We start from the raw sequence: 16,966 nt of genomic DNA, 5'->3' as shown, positions 1-16,966 counted from the left end.
TAAATCTGAATCATAACCGGATACTTTTAATTCGATTGCTTTAGTGTCCGGTTCAGTTCAAACCAAACCGTGGTCATCGCTACGTATACGCAATAATTTGTTGGAGAAGTAAAATAAATAAAATGTTTACTTTAAGGATAGAAATGTCAATTTAATATATCAGGGGGAAAAAACACCACTTTTAGAATAATTGAGGGGGTTAATATACTTACCTAAATAATTGAGGGGAAAAAAGTGCTATAAGTATATAACTCAGGGGAAAAAAATGTCATTTTCCCTTATTTTATTAGTATTTTGTTTGTAAAATATTATGGAGTAGTATTTATATTTTATAAAATACAGTTTTAAATCAATCAAATTGTGAAATCACACTCGAAATTCACACCAACACCATGGTTCAGTGCCAGGTCTCATAAACTCGATTGTGAGGGAGAATGTGGAAAGGAAGAGAGATCGATTAATGGCTAATCCTAGGAGAACGTCGTTTTCCACCGCCATCAACCACCACCAACTGCCCAGCTCCACCGTCAGCGGCGGCGGCCAAGCTCCAGCCACACTATTGAGTTCAGCCAAGTCGTTCCTAAAGAAGCCTCACGCTTTCCCATTCCTGCTCTCGCTTTTCCTTTTTCTGACCTGGGTCTCCCTCCGATTACGACGACCCTCCACTCATTTTCCACTCGGAGGAGGATCGGAATCTGGATCTGAGTTGGGGCAGCGTGCGGACTGGTCACCTGACGATGACCATTTTGCCAATTTAGCGCGATTCTCTGCTTCTTCTTCACTTATTGCCAAAGACAAGCGTGGATGGCTGCTGAATCCCATCTCGCTTGCCCTAGATGCTCATATTTCAGGTCTCTGCTTCTTCTTCTTTGTCATATTCACCCTGCTTAGTTACCGAATTAAATAGGATTTCGTTTTGAAAATGTATCAGAATTCAGTAGAAAGGTGCTTTCGTTTATGCTGTTGTTCTTTCTAATGATTGCTTGAAGTGGTTGAACACTTGAGAGATTAAAGAACTGTCTTGAATTCTATGTTCAAAATGCAGTATAGGTTGATTTTAGTGTCAAGTTAACTAGTTGAGTTATGCCTGTTAAGTGCTCTATAACTTGCCATTTTATACAGGGGGAGCAACAAGTTGTGCTTCAGTTCATTTGGGTGAGATCAAACCTGGTGGCACAAGGGGAAACCATAGGCACCATACATGTAATGAGACATTTGTCATTTGGGGGTCTAAAATGATATTCAGGGTATGCTGTTTCTTTAATTCCTACCTGTAATTGCTCAGACCCCGTTGTACTCTGCAATTTATAATTTCCTGAACGAGTTAATACAATCTAGTGTCCTTCGAGTATAGTGTTTTTGACACGTTAAGTCCTACACTTTCAAATTCACCATCCATGGTCCTTCGACTTTCATATTGTTACCATCCGTGGTTCAAGTTAACCACCCATGGTCCTTCAACTATCAAATTTTAACCACCCATGGTCCTTCCAGGAGGACCGCGGCTGGTTAAATTTTGAAAGTTGAAGGACCATGGGTGGTTAACTTGGACTACGGATGCTAACAATTTGAAAGTCGAAGGACCATGGGTGGTTAATTTAAAAGTTTAGGACTAAATGTGGCAAAACTACTATACTCGGATGACCCTAGATGGTATTAACTCTTTCCTGAACTGATTAACTTTAATTTGCATTTGGCACCAATGATGTATATTGTTGAGATGCTGGAGAGTTTTCTTTTGGTGCAACTTGTATGAGAAACTGTCTGTTTTCTCTGTTGAACTTGATTTCTGTGTAATATTATACTCGAGGTGAGAATGCAGGAAATAGTTGAAACTCACTCAATTAATTTGTCTAATTTGTTGGAGAGATGGCATATGCTTCAAACAAGTGCTCCATATTACATTCCTCATCCACTTCTGTGGAGTTCTCTAAGTGTATAATTGCAGGAGAATCATAGAAGAAAGTGATGTGATGTGTTGGCACTAAACATTACTTTGAACTATAACTATGAAAGAATTCAATAGACATCATGATATTGATTGATATTCTAATTCCAAGAAACTTTGAAGTGGTTTGCAAGTTATAGTTTAAGCTTGGATATTGCTTTAGTGTTGATATCTGGTCCCATCTTTCCCTCTGATAGTCTGCAATGCATGCAAATGAAAACACGAGAACGTAAAGGAATGATAAGATTGTTCTATTAAAGATTCTATAAGCCTTTCTTTTCATCTTTTGCCTAGATTTGATGCTAAGCTCGTATTCTTTATTTGCAGCTGGAAAATAATGCCCTTAAAAAAGGGTATGCTGAGGTGAAACTTGGTGCAGATGAGGTTGCTGTTGCAGCTAGCCCCAGTGGAACTGCTCATGCTCTAGTAAACATCGATCCCGTGCGAAGTACATTCTTCTTAGGGTGCCAAGATAGTGTAGTTAATCATAGTGGCTCTAAAACTGATTTTAACATATGGAAAGATCTTTAGGCTTGTCTTTGCTCTTTCTACCCCTTTTGATAACTGCAGCTGTGCATAGCATTTTCTTATACATTCATTATAGATCGCATTTGAGGGGTCCCAAGCATATAGATTGTCGGGTTTAGGATAGTGGAGACGGTTTATATTTGATCTGTAGCATTAATTCAGAGTTTAATTAATGTTCAGAGTTAATGCATGTTGTTCTGCTCAGAAGTTTACTTCTTCTTACTCTTTGAATTGTGCTCCCCCATGTGATTTCACTTACATTGGTTAATTTAGTGAAAATAACAGAGAAATTTGTGTGAATTTAGCTGGAGATTTATGAATACATTCATTAGACAAAAACTCGTGAGAACTCATTAACTGCCAAAACTTGCAGAGGATCATATCAGCCATGCATAATGGGATATGGTGGTCTCTTGGTTTTCTATTGCATAATGGAAAATGATGTTCTCTTGGTTGTCTGTTACAAACAAGCTTCCTATAAGCTTTTTATTGGTAGTTGGCACCAGGCTAGACCAACAAAGATAGGATTAGGTATTCCTAATTTTTATTTTATGCAAAAAAATATATTAATTATAACTTTTTCTTTATCATTTCAATAAATAGGCTATCTAACTATACTTCATTACTTTGTAATGTTGAATTACACACAAAAATAAAATTAGGTCATTCAATTAAAAAAAAAATGTAATTGGGACCCTTGAATATTTCATAATTATGCAATTAAACCTAAATTTACATATTGCTCTGGTTATCATTGATGTGTTGTGTTGATCATTCTATTACAAATTATTTTTTAAAATTTATTTTAAAATTTTAAATAAAATAAATTTTTAAAAAAAATCCTCATCTCCAACGGGAGATGAAGAACACGTCTTTGTCTCTAAGCCGGAGATGAAGGTGTTTATTTTATTTTATTTGAAAGTATTAAAATATATATTTTTTTTAAATAATTTTTAGTAAAATAATCGACACGTCAGTAGTAAATCGACAGTGTGGACGGCCACAGTTATTTTTTTTTTATTAATTCTTTTTAATAATTAGTATTATTATTTTAATTAATTTATAATAAATAATATTTTTAATAAAAAAAAAAAATAAGGACACGTGTCAATACCGTATGCATTTAACCTGATAAACAAGTCAACTTGGACTTAATTGAACAATTTTACAAGTTTAGGGGACCTGAATGGAGCTTTTTCACTTAGGGGATCCCATTGCACTATCTACTCGACTTAGGGGGCCAATTTGACGCTTTTTTCCTTTATAAAATTGCTGTTTGGAAAGATCATTCATAATACTTTTGCTGTTATGAATATTATTAAGAGTAAATACCCAAAATGGTCCCTCGACCATAGCTAAATTCACAAATTGGTCCTCGACTTTTAATTTCAACCAATTAAGTCCTTAACTTTGCAATTTTAACACAATTTGGTCCTTTGTCTATTTGACTGTTTGTTGACTGCGCTTTTTTAGGATATATATGTAATTTCATAGTCCATCGTCGGTTTTTTAAGGTTCCGGTTGCATTTCTAGACCGCACTGTTAGATTTGAATCCACTGTCGGCGCTACACCCCATGCCGGAGAGATTATAGCTTTTGATAGATATATAGATCGCCGAAGTCCCTGGAGTGGCTCTTCGAAAAAGCCGTGACTCCAAGCGATGTAGGCAAGCTGAACCGGCTCGGGATCCCCAAGCAGCAAGCGGAGAAGCACTTCCCCCCTCCAAAACGGCGTTGTCACCTCCAAGAGCGTTCTCTAAGCTGAACCGGCTCGTGATCCCCAAGCAGCAAGCGGAGAAGCACTTCCCCCTCCGAAACAACGATGTCACCTCCAAGAGCATTCTCTTGAGCTTTGCACGTGAAACTACATATATATATATCCTCAAAGATCGCGGTCAACAAACGGTCAAATAGATGGAGGACCAAATCGTGTCAAAATTGCAAAGTTAAGGACTTAATTGGTTGAAATTGAAAGTCGAGAACCAATTTGTGAATTTAACTATAGTCGAAGGACCATTTTAGGTATTTACTCTATTATTGATGATTGTGCTTTATTAATTATTAATTAATACTTCTTTTTAAAGTTGCTTTATATTCTATAGAAGGATCAAAATTCTAAGTTAATTAGAATCCAAAGCAAATGAGGAAGAATTCGATGAGGTACAGTTATGTATTTAATACTAATAATTTAAAAAGGAAGTAGAATATATAATTGTGAATGCGTGTACCCCTCACAGTTAAAAGATTAGGGGGTATTTGGTAAATGGCTTTTAGTTAATAGTTGTTACTTGTTAGCTGATTGTGTTAGTGGATTTGATTAGTTTATAGTATTAGCAGATTGTAGAAAAATATTTAGTAAATTAGCTGTCAGCTGATTATATACAAAATACTTCTTCAAACCAGTTTTATTTACAATCTTATCAAATTTAGTTGCCAGATTATATTCGCTTAAAGCACAGATTATGTGATGAATTTGTGAACAAAGGATAGCATCAGTTAATTAAAGAAGACACTTTTATGCATTAATATAAAGCTTCAGATAATGAAATTAGTCTGATCTTATGAACAGTTTGATGACATTCTTAAAAGTGATAAAACCTGAAGTAATGAGATAGAAAATCACATGTATACATTATACATGTTTATCATACTACTTATCATGGTTTGTAAAGTGACTAATGATTACTACTCCGTATTACTTTAGAAATATGAAATGTGGTTTAATGTGGACGTTGGTGCATGGTGCCATGCGTCCAGAAATTAGCAACCAACCAAAATTGACTAATGATTACTACTCCGTATTATTGGAAGCTAAGTAATTGAAGAAGAAGGCGACAAAGAAAGATGCATGGCATTGGCAGCATGTGGAAGTCGTGTTTGTTACCACACCAAAAATTAAATAATCAAAATTGGCGCAGTAAGTAATTTGTGGTTCCCATGCCATTCATCATTTCTCATTTCTGGGACCAATGCAAATTAAATGCTCCACCCGCACACTGGAACTCTGTCTGGGTTATCTGGAGATTCTCATTTATGTTGTATCAATTAGCGGTGAGAGTTGAGGGCGACGCATCTTACTTAGTACGGAGGTTTTTCTTCAAAAGAAAAGGTTCAATCTTTGGTGCTGGCCTGACAGCTGAGTTGTTAATGAAGTCAAGATTTTTTCTTTTATATATAATATATATATCATTCTGTCCACTAAATATATATATATAGTTTAGAAAGTATAAAGTTGTGTGTGTAAATATATTTATTTAAGCTAGTACGTGTTGATAAAGTTGAAGAGTGAAAGAGTAAAAGCAAATTTGTGGGCGTGGGAGAAGAATTGAATTGAAGCTGAGGTGCAGGAAAATGGCGGAGGTGAGGACTTGTTTGTTGAAGAGTGAAGAGGAATATTGGGAATTCTGCCCGGGTTGCAATATTCAACGGATGAAGCGTTCCAATGCCGGAATCCCGTTTAAGCATCTCTTCTTCGTCGGCGTTATCACACTCTGTGCTGGTCTCTCTCTCTCTCTCTCTCTCTCTCTCTCTCTCTCTCTATGTATGTATGTATATGTCAATGTAAATGAGATTTGAGGAACGTAACCCAGGTGTTGTAGGCTTCCATCGTTTTCTTCTTAAGGTTGATAGGTGCATTAATGGTGGACCCTCGATTCAAAATTTACAAACTCGTTTTTAACCATAGCTAATTTGGTCTTAGAACATACATAAGCTCACCTCAACTATTGTATGCTAAATTTACCGAGTGGTAAGTGGTAATTCCGAATAGAGCATCTAGGATGATGTAAATTATGGTAACTCAGCTGAACCACAGTTGCCTTTACTGCGCACAAGGAGCCCCTCACTTTGAAAGGTTGCTCCCACATAGTGAGACTCAATCGCCGATCATTCTCTCCAAACTTCACCCTTATGATCAACTGAGCTGCCCATGCAGGCGCTCTCTCAGGTGATTCTGTCTAGCCTGGTTGTAGTTAATAATTGTCAAGCTTCTTAGGCCTAAACTTTTTTTTGGGTGACCAGGTAATTGTACCCTACCTTACCTGAGGCCGCTTGTGACCTTAGTTGGTAAAGGATCACAAGAGGTAAACCAACCTAGCCGATCAGCTCGAACAAGGAAGGCCAATAGACCACTCCCGTTGAGAGTCGAACTTGCAACCATGTAGTTACCATTTACCAAGTCAATAGCCTGACAAACTTGGCTAGGGTTACCCCTAGGTCTAAACTTTTTGTATGCATGTAAAGCTGTGAAAGGGAAATGGCAAAAATATATAGATTCTTTCTTATTGGTCTTTAAGCACCAAGTGTATTAATTATTTTTCTTGATTTAATTGCATTCTAATGCATTCTTTTCTATTGTGTTCCTCTACAGCTTTGCCAATCTCATCGCTCTTTCCTTTCCTGTATTTTATGGTACATCCTTCTACTAAACTGTACTAAAAATTAAATTAACACCTATCGACTTCCAGTACATATGAAACATACACAATACTGTGTAGTCTGGAGATATTAGTGATGCTAGTTATTGTAGAATGTCACATCTTACAAGATTGTCAGTTTTACAGTGTGTTCTTTATGCATCAAATTAGTTTAGCAACTTCAGTATTGTCATCTTGATTTCCTGCAGATCAAGGATTTTAACGTAGCAGAAAAAGAAGAAGATATTGGTTTTTATGCTGGGTTTGTAGGTTAGATTCTTTGCACACTATTTCCATAAAATAATATTGTGCAATTACTTATTTTTTTATGCCTGAATATTTTTTTCAAGGATCTTCATACATGGTTGGAAGAGCTTTGACATCCCTTCTTTGGGGAATGGTGGCTGATCGGTGGGGCCGTCGACCAGTTGTAATATTCGGCACAGCTGCAGTGTTAGTAGAGCTGGGGATTCAGTTTTGTAGTGTGTTCCTGTTGGATAAAAATTATAGTTATTCCGATATTAGCTTAGTTTTGATGCCCGTCGTCCTTTTTGTATTTTTGTTGCTTTCTCTTCTTTTACTAGCTCTTAATGGTAATAACTACAGGGCAATCTTCAATGCGCTTTTTGGCCTTAGTATAAACTTTTGGATGGCAATTTCTACAAGGTTTCTTCTAGGAAGTTTGTGTGGAATACTCGGTCCAATGAGGGTATGTCTCGTGAATTTAACATCCCATTTGATTTGATACTCACTTTCGTATTGTTTAATAAGTGTTGGCAGTAGTTACACTTCTAACCTGTGATATCTATATATGCTCGTGATGATCCAGGCATATGCTGCAGAAATTTGCCGCAAAGAATACCAAGCTTTGGGCATGTCTGTAGTAAGATTATTTACTCGGCCCTCGATCTTTTTTGTATATCTTCTATAATCCGAAGCTTGTTTTTCAAATATTAACTATTACTACTGTTCTTATTTTTAAATTTTTTAAATTTATTTTGTAGATAAGCACGGCATGGGGCATAGGCTTGGTAATTGGTCCATCTCTCGGGGGTTTTCTTGCACAGGTACAATAGTGTGAGGGAGATCTCTAAATGCCAAAATCCTAGGTTGTTTTTGCAGCATTTCAGATTGACGGGTATTCATGTAAAGAGAATGAATACTCATAGCGTTGCTCTTATGTTTGCTGATAACTTTTGCTGATATTAATCTTATTATAGCCTGCAGACAAGTATCCCGATATATTTTCTAAAGAAGGCCTTTTTGGAAGGTTAGCGATATCTTCTTGGGTGTACAACTTTCACATAAGGGTTTAAACGGGGGAGACGAGATTCTAGTCTAGATGATACCTAACAATTCTACAATCACTTTTGATTTTTCAGATTCCCCTATTTCTTACCTTGTCTTGTGATCTCACTTCTAGCGTTGGTTGTATTGGTCTTCACTTGTTGGCTTCCGGTATTTTATCGTATAAACTAAATTATTTGTTCTGTTGTTCTTACACATAATATGAAACCCGGGATTTTGTCTGCTGACAAATTCTATACCGTTGCAGGAAACACTGCACAACCATAGTTCAAAAGACGTGGAACAAAGTGATTCTCATTATGCTATAGAGGGCGTGGTAGATGAGTCTAATGTACCTCGGAATAACAAAGTTTCCCAATCTCAAAAGAGCCTATTAAAAAATTGGCCTTTAATGTCTTCGATTATGGTCTACTGCATCTTTCAACTTCACGATATAGCCTACACAGAGGTAATTCATACGAAAGCTCTCTATTCTTTAATCTTTCTTCTATTCACACCGTAAATGGGACATGGCCAACCCCATAAAGTTATCGTGTCTTGGTATTAATTGCTCAACTCAGTAGTATATTGTTCCCCTTTTGGCTACTTATGCATTGGCTTTGACTCGTTATTTCCTCAGATATTCTCCTTGTGGGCTGTTAGTCCTATAAAGAATGGGGGGTTAGAGTATACAACTTCAGATGTTGGTGAAGTTCTTTCCGTCACTGGTATAAAGATGAAGCTCAAAAATCGTTTTTTTTTTTTTTTTTTTTCCGAAACCCAAATCTTTGTTAGTAAATACCCTTTTTTTTGTTTCTCTTGATCTACCAGGCATGGGTCTGTTGCTTTTTCAACTATTCCTATACCCATTAGTGGAGAGAACTATGGGAACAATCATGGTTTCTCGCATTGGAGCAGTAAGTCTCTGATTATATTGAAGTGAGATATTGAATCTCTTTTTCGTTTCAATTAGTTACCGGATTTCTTTGCTGCATTGCTTTCATTTGCAGGTATTAAGCATACCTTTGCTGTTCAGTTACACCTACATTGCTCTGTTATCGGGTCTCTGCCTCTTCATTGTGCTTAATTGTGCTTCCTTGTTAAAGAATGTGTTGTCTGTAAGTTTTCCAAGACCTTAAAACGTTCAGTTACCTATTCTCTTTCATGTAATGTCTTGTTCTCGAGGACAAACTTTTGATGTGTTTTAGAATCTGAGAACTCAATAAATTGTCCCTTACTCTACATCTATGAGCAGGTATCCATTACGACGGGATTATTCCTTATACAGAATAGGGCTGTGGTAAGCTCTTACTCGCCAAGATGTGTATTTTTCTTCTTCTTTCTCTAAAGTAGGATTTAATAAAGAAGGCGAATTCCAGTCCCAGGAACAAAGAGGTGCAGCTAACGGCATTTCTATGTCTGCAACGTCTCTTTTCAAAGCCATTGGCCCTGCAGCTGGAGGTGCAATGTGAGTAGTTCTGTTTCTTCCTTTTCCGTTTTCTTCTGCATATTACTATTCATTGTGAGTAAGTTGTGGTCTTTAATGCTTTTAGATTTTCTTGGGCTCAAGCGCGCCAGGATGCAAGTTTTTTGCCAGGTAGAGTGTTTCACTAATATTGCTTTCGCGTATTTAATAGTCTAGTAACAAGGCAAACCTGCAGCCACTATCTGAGGGGAAAAGCTAATAGGCCGCTCTCACTGAGAAGAGTCGAACTTGTAATCTTGCGCTTATCAAACCAAGTCTGACAACCTTGGTTGGGTTGTCCAAAGGCAAAAACATTGTTTTTTTTTTTTTTTTTTTTTTTTTTGTAAATAACTTGTTTCCACCTTAAAAACCTTGTATTTACTGAGAGATTGCAAAATACTGTGTTGTTTATGCAGGTGATCAGATTGTTTTCTTCATGTTGAATGTTGTTGAAGTAGTAGGCTTAATTTTGACCTTCAGGCCTTTTCTCCAACTGCCAGAAGACACTATCAAGTGCTGATACTTTACATTTTGAGTTCTGGGTACAACCATACTTCATTCTATCTTAGAATTTATGGTACATTATCATATAGTAATTAGTAAACCATCCTCAATGTCTCTGGGGCTGTGTTTTTTTTTATTTATTTAATTTTTTTGGGTATATTCTAATTTCCATGTAAAATAATTATTTTATATTTTAATATAAATTTGAATTTTAATATCCCCAAGGAGAGGATGATAAACAGCTTGCCAAAGCAAATACAGAAATACTCAGTCCCTGCAGTAAACACTTGATGTAAACCATATTTAACCAAAAACAAAAAAGGGTAAACTTGTCAAAATAGCTTCCAAAACTTTCATATATGGCAAAGTTCTACTACAAAGGTAATAAGCAGTATGTTATACAGGAGGGAGGAATTTGATCCTACAAAGCATTTGCAATAAGAAGAAAAGAGCTAGCAAAACTATGATCTTTAAGTTTTAAACTATATAATGTGCATACAAGAAAGAAACTAATCAAGAGAAAGGCAGGGAAAGCCAAAGGTGAAACCAACGAAGGCAGGCTCCAGAGGACGATCCAACGCAAATCTCACAGCAGTTGTCCAGGCAGGTACAAGGGGTGTAAGGAGGAGGAACACTACTTTATGAAAGTTGTTTTAGTGACACAAGAATTCTATGCATCTATACTGTTATCATTCACGAATCCAGTTGTCAGAAAGGGGCTGAGCTTGTTCTGCGCAGCTGATATTTGGGCTCTGGAGGTGGAACATAAGGCAGCACCTTCTCCTTCTCCTGCAAAATAAACCATATTATAATCAAGACATTAGTGAATGTAGCAGTGAAAAATCATGAGGATCAGAGTGAAGTAATTGAATAACATCATATGAAGAATATAGCAGCCAGTTCCAAATTGTGCAATTACAGCAGACATTCATATCATATCATGTAAGCATGTTGGGGTTGCTTTCAGAAAGATGTTTCTAGCGCAAGAGCATACTTGTGGTTGAACTCCAAAGAGTAGATGAATTAATGTTCCATTTAATTCAGTCCCAACTTGACCATCAAGTTTTCTTGCAAGCCAATACGGAGGTCGACATCTATGTTTATATATGCATATATGTACACGAAGGTAACAGAAGAAGTTCTTTCCAATGGAAACGTTTCACAGTAGCACATTTGCCTCAACTGAGATTCATAGCCCAACACACAGTTCCACACATTAAAACAATAAAAAGAGCTGTTTCTGAATGTCATCTGTCAATATCCTAGTAAATTCAGAAATAGTTTTAGAAGCAAGAACAACTTGTGCCGTTTCTCACTTTTCAGACAGAATATGTAACAGAAAGTGGACAAAACTAGAATGATAAACCTTTAAATGATACTATGATAGGCTAAAGAAGTTGTTTAATTACTTGAGGAAACAGAAAGGGGAAGGAAAACAGGAAACAAACATGTAGACAGGCATGAATGAAAGCAACTTTTTTATCCTCAAAAATATATTAGAATGCCAAATCTTTCTATGTGCTTGCCATATCAAGTCCTATATTTTAATAGAGTTAATTCTCAAAATGGTCCCTTGACAATGCCATAATTCCCAAACTAGTCATGGTTTACCAATTTACCAAATTACATCCTTGACTATGCAAAACTTACCCAATTTAGTCCTCCACTGATTCTGTGGAATTGCCATCAAATGAAAGGTCAAAGAAGTAAATTCAGCTGAAGGTTTGACCAATTGATACTTTCCTTCTACTCCTTCCATTCTCTCTCGATCAAAATCTTTTGTCCCCTCTTAGTCAGGATATTCTCACATGGACATCCGTCGAAGATCTCCCAAACCTGTTTTAGACCACCACCACCACCATCAACAAAAGGCTTTGGCAGCAGCCAATCTTTGTCCAGGGGCAGAGATGTGGGGGTGGTGGGGCCCCCACAGAATTTTTTTTTATATTTTTTTTAAATATATCCCCAAAATGATGTTGTTTTGTGGATATATTTTAAGCAAAAAAATAAAAAATAAAAAATTCAGACCTTCTGCCCCTGTCCCCTCCACCCCAGAGTTTCACCCTCTCCTTCAGGCTTTAGTGCTTCTCTCGTTACCCTCAATTGAAAGCTCTTTATTACACTGGAGGGAAGTACCCAACTTTGCAGAAACTTGGTAGAAGCGCTTCTGTCGGGGTTTCACAAAAGACTGGAACAGACCAAAAACCAACACCTCTCTCCTTCAGGTCTCTTGCATTTACAGATTTTTCTCAGTAGAAGTCTTAGAACCCCTCACAAGAAATTGAGAAATGCAAATTTTGAATTGGTAATTTGTGATTATACAGGCAGAGAAAGAGCTATGAATCACTAAATCTCATGTGTTAGCCCAAGGCTCTCGAAAATCAGATCCCTAGAATAGCACTGCCTTGTCTGCCTTAATCTCAACCTCAAGATCTCTTCTCAGTAATTATTATATCATCTCAAACCAATCACCTCGATTCTGATTATCTTAGCATTCTTCAGAAGTCAGGCATGAATATCTGCAATTTCTCTATCATTCTAATTTGAATATAGCATTTGCTTGATTAGAACATTGTGATATATACTTCATATATTAACCCAAAAAGAAAGCCAAAAGTGTCCTTTGCATGTAATGTATGTGCTAAGCTTTTGTATATTCTAGGATCAAATTCAAGATGGAATATGGCTATAGTTTCTCCATCCTACGGCTAATTCTAATAATATTGCTTTCAAGTGTTTAGTTATTTATTTATTACTCTGTACTTGATTACTCTGTTGATATGAGCTAGATTAAAATAGTATCAGATATGAAGAATGGACTTGTTACCTATCAATGATCACTTTCTTGATTTCTAGTAGATGTATTGTTTTATTATTTGCTTCATGGGTTACGATTTTTAGTTTGTTTGGATGGAATTTTGGATTCTTTCATATTGCTCCTTTCACTGTCAAATGATATATATACTAACATTCTAACAAGTAGATTATGAATTAGCCTAAATATGGAGTGTTGTTAATGGGATTGTAAACTTCATTTGTATCAGTGTGTTGGCTATCAGCAGCTTTATAAGGCTCAAACTCAATTTACTTGTCTTAAGTTGCCCAAATTCAAGCCTATCATACATGAGGCTTCTACTAAAACAATGTCTTTCAACATGGAGTTCTTAGCCTTCACTCAACTATAATTCTCGCTCCACCTCGTCTTCGCCTCTTACCCTTTAAGGCCATTGATGCTCTCCTGCTTACTCTCTACTTGACTAACACCAATTTATTCACCATCTTCTCCGTCGCCAACTACTTCCTCCACCACTAGCACAACAATATCCACAATTCTACCCCTCTCCACTCCGCCACTCTCTCTGAACTCACCGCTATTGTTTTCCTCATTGCCTCCATCTATCTCCTCAGCTTCTTTGGAATTTACTCCATCCAATCCTTCATTTCTAGTGCCTCTCACGATGCTTGAGACATAAAGGGCAAGGATGAGCCTCACTTCATTATCGACGAGGATTACCACCATGGCCCTTGGCCAACCACCCTTGAGTGTGTCATCCACTCATCCCCACTCCCACTGCTATCTCTAATGTTAAGGATCTTCACTAAAATTTTCTTCAATTGTCTCTTTCCAATCAATCTCTGAAAGGATTCGATTACAATTCAATTTTGGGGTAGTGTTGTGGAACACCAATAAGATATGTGCATATCTTGGGACAGAGTGAGTAACTTTTTAATAACCGATCCTATTTGTTTCCATTTTAGATTTTCAGTATGCAGAATGAATGTGTCCTGTTAGTGTTACACAACAGTACAAGAAGAGTCATGTTTCCATGTCTCTGCCTAAGTACAAGGAACAAGTTTTCTATACATTAATAACTTATACTTTGTAGGACATTATGACCTTGTGTTTCAGCCAACTGCTTCATGTTAAGTGATTTTCTTTTGAAATATTAAAGGGCTATCCACCTATATGATAAGCCAAGTATTTGCATCTGGATATTGTCTATGACTGAAAGACAACAATGCAGGCAAAGGCATTTAAAATCAGTACTTGTAACACAAAACAATAAATTCAGGCATGCATCGAACTCACTGGTACCATGCATTTATGACTGAAGTTGCAGTGCAGAAGCATACCTTCTGTTTTTTAAGCCTTTCATTCTCTTCTTCTAAAAGAGAAACCTTGTTCTCCAGCTCATGGGTGTAAGCCTGTCACATCAATGGAATAATATTTTATGGCAACATAAGAAATTTAATCAGGATTTCTCTCTCCCTTTGTCTTCTTCTGGGTTTAAGACAAGTTGAAATGGGCTGCTTCCTCAAGACATTTAAAACTCACCTGCTTCCTTGCTCGTGACCGAGCTGCAGACTCCCTGTTTTTAATCATCCTTTTCTGCCTCCTTTCAGCACTTTTCTCAACCACAGTGTCTGGGGCAGTTCGCTTTCTTCCAGGTGCTTGTGTGTCCGATAGTGTTCCCATCATAGTTGGAGACATGGCCACCTGTGTGTCGGGATAACTTGTATCCATGATTGGGTTTGGTACAACAGGTAGAGGCTGGCCTGTCACAAAAACAGGCAGCATATTTGGCAGTTGTTGCTGTGGAGGTGGTGGCTGCTGCTGTGACTGATGAATTGTTGGGATCTGATAATGCGTCCATTGAGTTGGCTGCTGTACCGCATTCTGCTCTAGCAACACCATCGAATCTGCCAAATCTTTCTTTCCCGGTGATGACTCAGCTACTATCCCAGCCTTAACCAAGAAGTCCTCCAGCGTCATCTCACCCAGAGTAGCTTTCCTATCAAGGTCACTCCTCTTCTGCCCCTGCTGAATATCCTGCCACACCTCATCAACAGTCTTCTTGCTAAGATCCCCAGATAGCGGGAGGCTGGAGTCATGGCACAGAGAGGCCCCAGAACCGGGCTGGGCCACTCCAAAATCAGTTCCCCCCTCCCCTTGACTGGCCTCAGCAGTCCATACAGTCTTGAGAAGCTCATCAAGATTCATGCTGCTAAGAGGCTTCCCCAAATGCCCTAATTGATGCTCAACCTCATCAAGAGTGAGGCTGTAGAGTGAGCCCTGCCTAACCAATCCACTCGATTGGGAGTCTTGAGTATGAGTGTGGGCTCCACCACTCCCACCACCGTCACCCTGAGATCCCATACCTATCTTCTCCCCACCCCCCAACCCCCAACCCCCTAAATCAAATCTATCTAAAATCAATTAACCCAAAACCCCTTCAAACTCCAATCACTTCAATGAGCAAAGCGCAAAGCTCAAAACTCAGAGCTCTACGCCCAACACAAACGAGGCATTCATTCCTTAACAAACCTATACGCTCGCAATCATCGAGAAACATAAATTCATATATTGAAGCAAAAACAAATCAATATGTGTATATACATAGAGAAATAGAACGAGAGGTACATTTAGCAGAAGAACGCGAAGAACCTTATTGTGTAAGAGAATGGCAGCGGCGGTTGGAATTTGCATGGATATCAGTGGAGCTCCAGCATTCCCTCAGAACACAACAAAAAGCCCAGAAAGTGAAACCATTCTCTGCTCTGTTAAACTGGGGGCGAGCTAATTGAGTGAGTAACTGAGTTAATTCGTTTTTTTTAATTTTTTTTTTTAAGTATATAAAAATAAAAATGAAAATATTGGATTTCGAAGCATTAAAGCAGACCGACATTCTATTCTCTCTAGAAAATTTTGCTTCCACCACTTTCATTTAATTATATTATTCGCCTACACCCCCCACAACCCGTACTATCAATTTTAATCCTAATGAAAGCATTCTATTAATATTTTATTAATCGCAATTTTATTGTTATTTTATAATGTATTCATTTAATTATATTATTCGCCTACACCCCCCACAACCCGTACTATCAATTTTAATCCTAATGAAAGCATTCTATTAATATTTTATTAATCGCAATTTTATAGTTATTTTTATAATGTATTGATTAATTATTTATATTATTATAATAGAAGTGGTTACCCACATATACAAGCTAGTGAGCTACTATATGCTCGAACTCACCACCTCCTACATAGGGGAGCAACTTAGAACCATTGGACCATAAAGTTATTGGTTATATTGATTAATTATTAGTTTTAATAAGTGTTTGTATATTCGATGGTTACATGTATTATTGATACATTTTAAGAATTTTAATCGTGATCCGTTATTATTATCATATATTTATATCGTCTTCTCCATGTTCTTTTTATATTTTAACTTGTAACTTTTTTTTTTCCATCAAAATACTAATCATGATTAAAATGTCATTTTCTTTCAAAAGAAAACAAAGACAAAACGCTTGTTGCCTTCTTCCATATTATGAAGACCGCAAGGCAATATTTTTTTAAAAAATAAACTTTTTGTCTAAATCTTGTAAATAAAGTAATAAATCTTGTGGGATCAATTTATAAATTAGTACTCGTTAAGGGCACGTACGCGACAATTAATGATAACCATTCCATGTAGATATTGAATCAAAATCATTTAAGAGAATTATGACTTAGCAAAACAAATACGGAGTATAAATTAGTACGATGATGATTATTATTTAATTAGCAATGCTTTTTTGAATACTATTAGTCAATAGTATTCATTTAATTAGCAATGCTAAAAACACAATTTATATCTGATGAGCTGTGTTTGTCGGATCCATAATTAATTTTAGTTCCTTAGAAGATACAAAGTGTGAAACTTTTGCCAAATGTATTTTATTTTTTACAATAACATTTTTTTTTTTGAAGATACAATAACATATATTTATTCCCTTAGTACATAGTATACTCAATTGCTCAAACTC

General features: G+C 36.8%; 3 protein-coding genes across 7 annotated transcripts; 2 read left to right on the top strand and 1 right to left on the bottom strand.

Moving 5' to 3' along the window:
* The first annotated feature begins 357 nt into the window (after positions 1 to 357).
* LOC109159006 lies at positions 358 to 2,637 on the top strand. Its single transcript, XM_019306973.1, has 3 exons — positions 358 to 851; positions 1,123 to 1,247; positions 2,276 to 2,637. Exons 1-3 carry the CDS (start codon positions 461 to 463, stop codon positions 2,477 to 2,479), a joined length of 720 nt encoding a protein of 239 aa, XP_019162518.1. The 5' UTR covers positions 358 to 460; the 3' UTR covers positions 2,480 to 2,637.
* A 3,109-nt stretch (positions 2,638 to 5,746) lies between these two features.
* LOC109159002 (protein ZINC INDUCED FACILITATOR-LIKE 1-like) lies at positions 5,747 to 10,303 on the top strand. Of its 2 annotated transcripts, XM_019306965.1 has the most exons (18): positions 5,749 to 5,975; positions 6,846 to 6,886; positions 7,101 to 7,161; positions 7,242 to 7,344; positions 7,498 to 7,600; positions 7,721 to 7,774; positions 7,896 to 7,958; positions 8,112 to 8,161; positions 8,274 to 8,349; positions 8,447 to 8,486; positions 8,517 to 8,647; positions 8,819 to 8,906; positions 9,010 to 9,095; positions 9,189 to 9,296; positions 9,434 to 9,478; positions 9,558 to 9,646; positions 9,732 to 9,775; positions 10,060 to 10,303. In XM_019306965.1, exons 1-18 carry the CDS (start codon positions 5,828 to 5,830, stop codon positions 10,161 to 10,163), a joined length of 1,434 nt encoding a protein of 477 aa, XP_019162510.1. In that variant the 5' UTR covers positions 5,749 to 5,827; the 3' UTR covers positions 10,164 to 10,303. The 2 variants fall into 2 exon arrangements, with proteins under 2 accessions (XP_019162509.1, XP_019162510.1); XM_019306964.1 differs by having other exon boundaries at positions 5,747 to 5,975; positions 8,447 to 8,647.
* A 275-nt stretch (positions 10,304 to 10,578) lies between these two features.
* LOC109159003 (ABSCISIC ACID-INSENSITIVE 5-like protein 2) lies at positions 10,579 to 15,746 on the bottom strand. Of its 4 annotated transcripts, none has more exons than XR_002050482.1 (5): positions 15,570 to 15,745; positions 14,484 to 15,473; positions 14,282 to 14,353; positions 11,798 to 11,983; positions 10,579 to 10,936 (listed from the first exon to the last, which is right to left on the bottom strand). XR_002050482.1 is itself a non-coding variant. In XM_019306966.1 (3 exons), the coding sequence occupies exons 1-3, from the start codon at positions 15,303 to 15,305 to the stop codon at positions 10,856 to 10,858; spliced, it is 975 nt and encodes a 324-aa protein (XP_019162511.1). In that variant the 5' UTR covers positions 15,306 to 15,746; the 3' UTR covers positions 10,579 to 10,855. The 4 variants fall into 4 exon arrangements, 1 of the variants encoding a protein (XP_019162511.1); XR_002050483.1 differs by having other exon boundaries at positions 15,594 to 15,745; XR_002050481.1 differs by having other exon boundaries at positions 14,484 to 15,746.
* Between the last annotated feature and the right edge of the window lie 1,220 nt (positions 15,747 to 16,966).

Source organism: Ipomoea nil, unplaced genomic scaffold (genome assembly GCF_001879475.1).
Source record: "Ipomoea nil cultivar Tokyo-kokei standard unplaced genomic scaffold, Asagao_1.1 scaffold2826, whole genome shotgun sequence".
In the NCBI taxonomy this organism is placed as follows: domain Eukaryota; kingdom Viridiplantae; phylum Streptophyta; class Magnoliopsida; order Solanales; family Convolvulaceae; genus Ipomoea; species Ipomoea nil.
The sequence above is the reverse complement of the archived record's forward strand: the minus strand, read 5'-3'. Positions and strand labels throughout refer to the sequence as shown.

Bases quoted from the DNA above. Each gene is read 5' to 3' on its own strand.
- LOC109159006 (XM_019306973.1), top strand. From the start codon at position 461: ATGGCTAATCCTAGGAGAACGTCGTTTTCCACCGCCATCAACCACCAC. The intron at 852-1,122 runs GTCTCTGCTTCT...CATTTTATACAG, and splicing joins CCTAGATGCTCATATTTCAG to GGGGAGCAACAAGTTGTGCT. The intron at 1,248-2,275 runs GTATGCTGTTTC...CTTTATTTGCAG, and splicing joins GGTCTAAAATGATATTCAGG to CTGGAAAATAATGCCCTTAA.
- LOC109159002 (XM_019306964.1), top strand. From the start codon at position 5,828: ATGGCGGAGGTGAGGACTTGTTTGTTGAAGAGTGAAGAGGAATATTGG. The intron at 5,976-6,845 runs GTCTCTCTCTCT...GTTCCTCTACAG, and splicing joins CGTTATCACACTCTGTGCTG to CTTTGCCAATCTCATCGCTC. The intron at 6,887-7,100 runs GTACATCCTTCT...GATTTCCTGCAG, and splicing joins TTCCTTTCCTGTATTTTATG to ATCAAGGATTTTAACGTAGC.
- LOC109159003 (XM_019306966.1), bottom strand. From the start codon at position 15,305: ATGGGATCTCAGGGTGACGGTGGTGGGAGTGGTGGAGCCCACACTCAT. The intron at 14,354-14,483 runs GTGAGTTTTAAA...TTGATGTGACAG, and splicing joins GGTCACGAGCAAGGAAGCAG to GCTTACACCCATGAGCTGGA. The intron at 10,937-14,281 runs GTATGCTTCTGC...TTTATTTTGCAG, and splicing joins AAAGGCTTAAAAAACAGAAG to GAGAAGGAGAAGGTGCTGCC.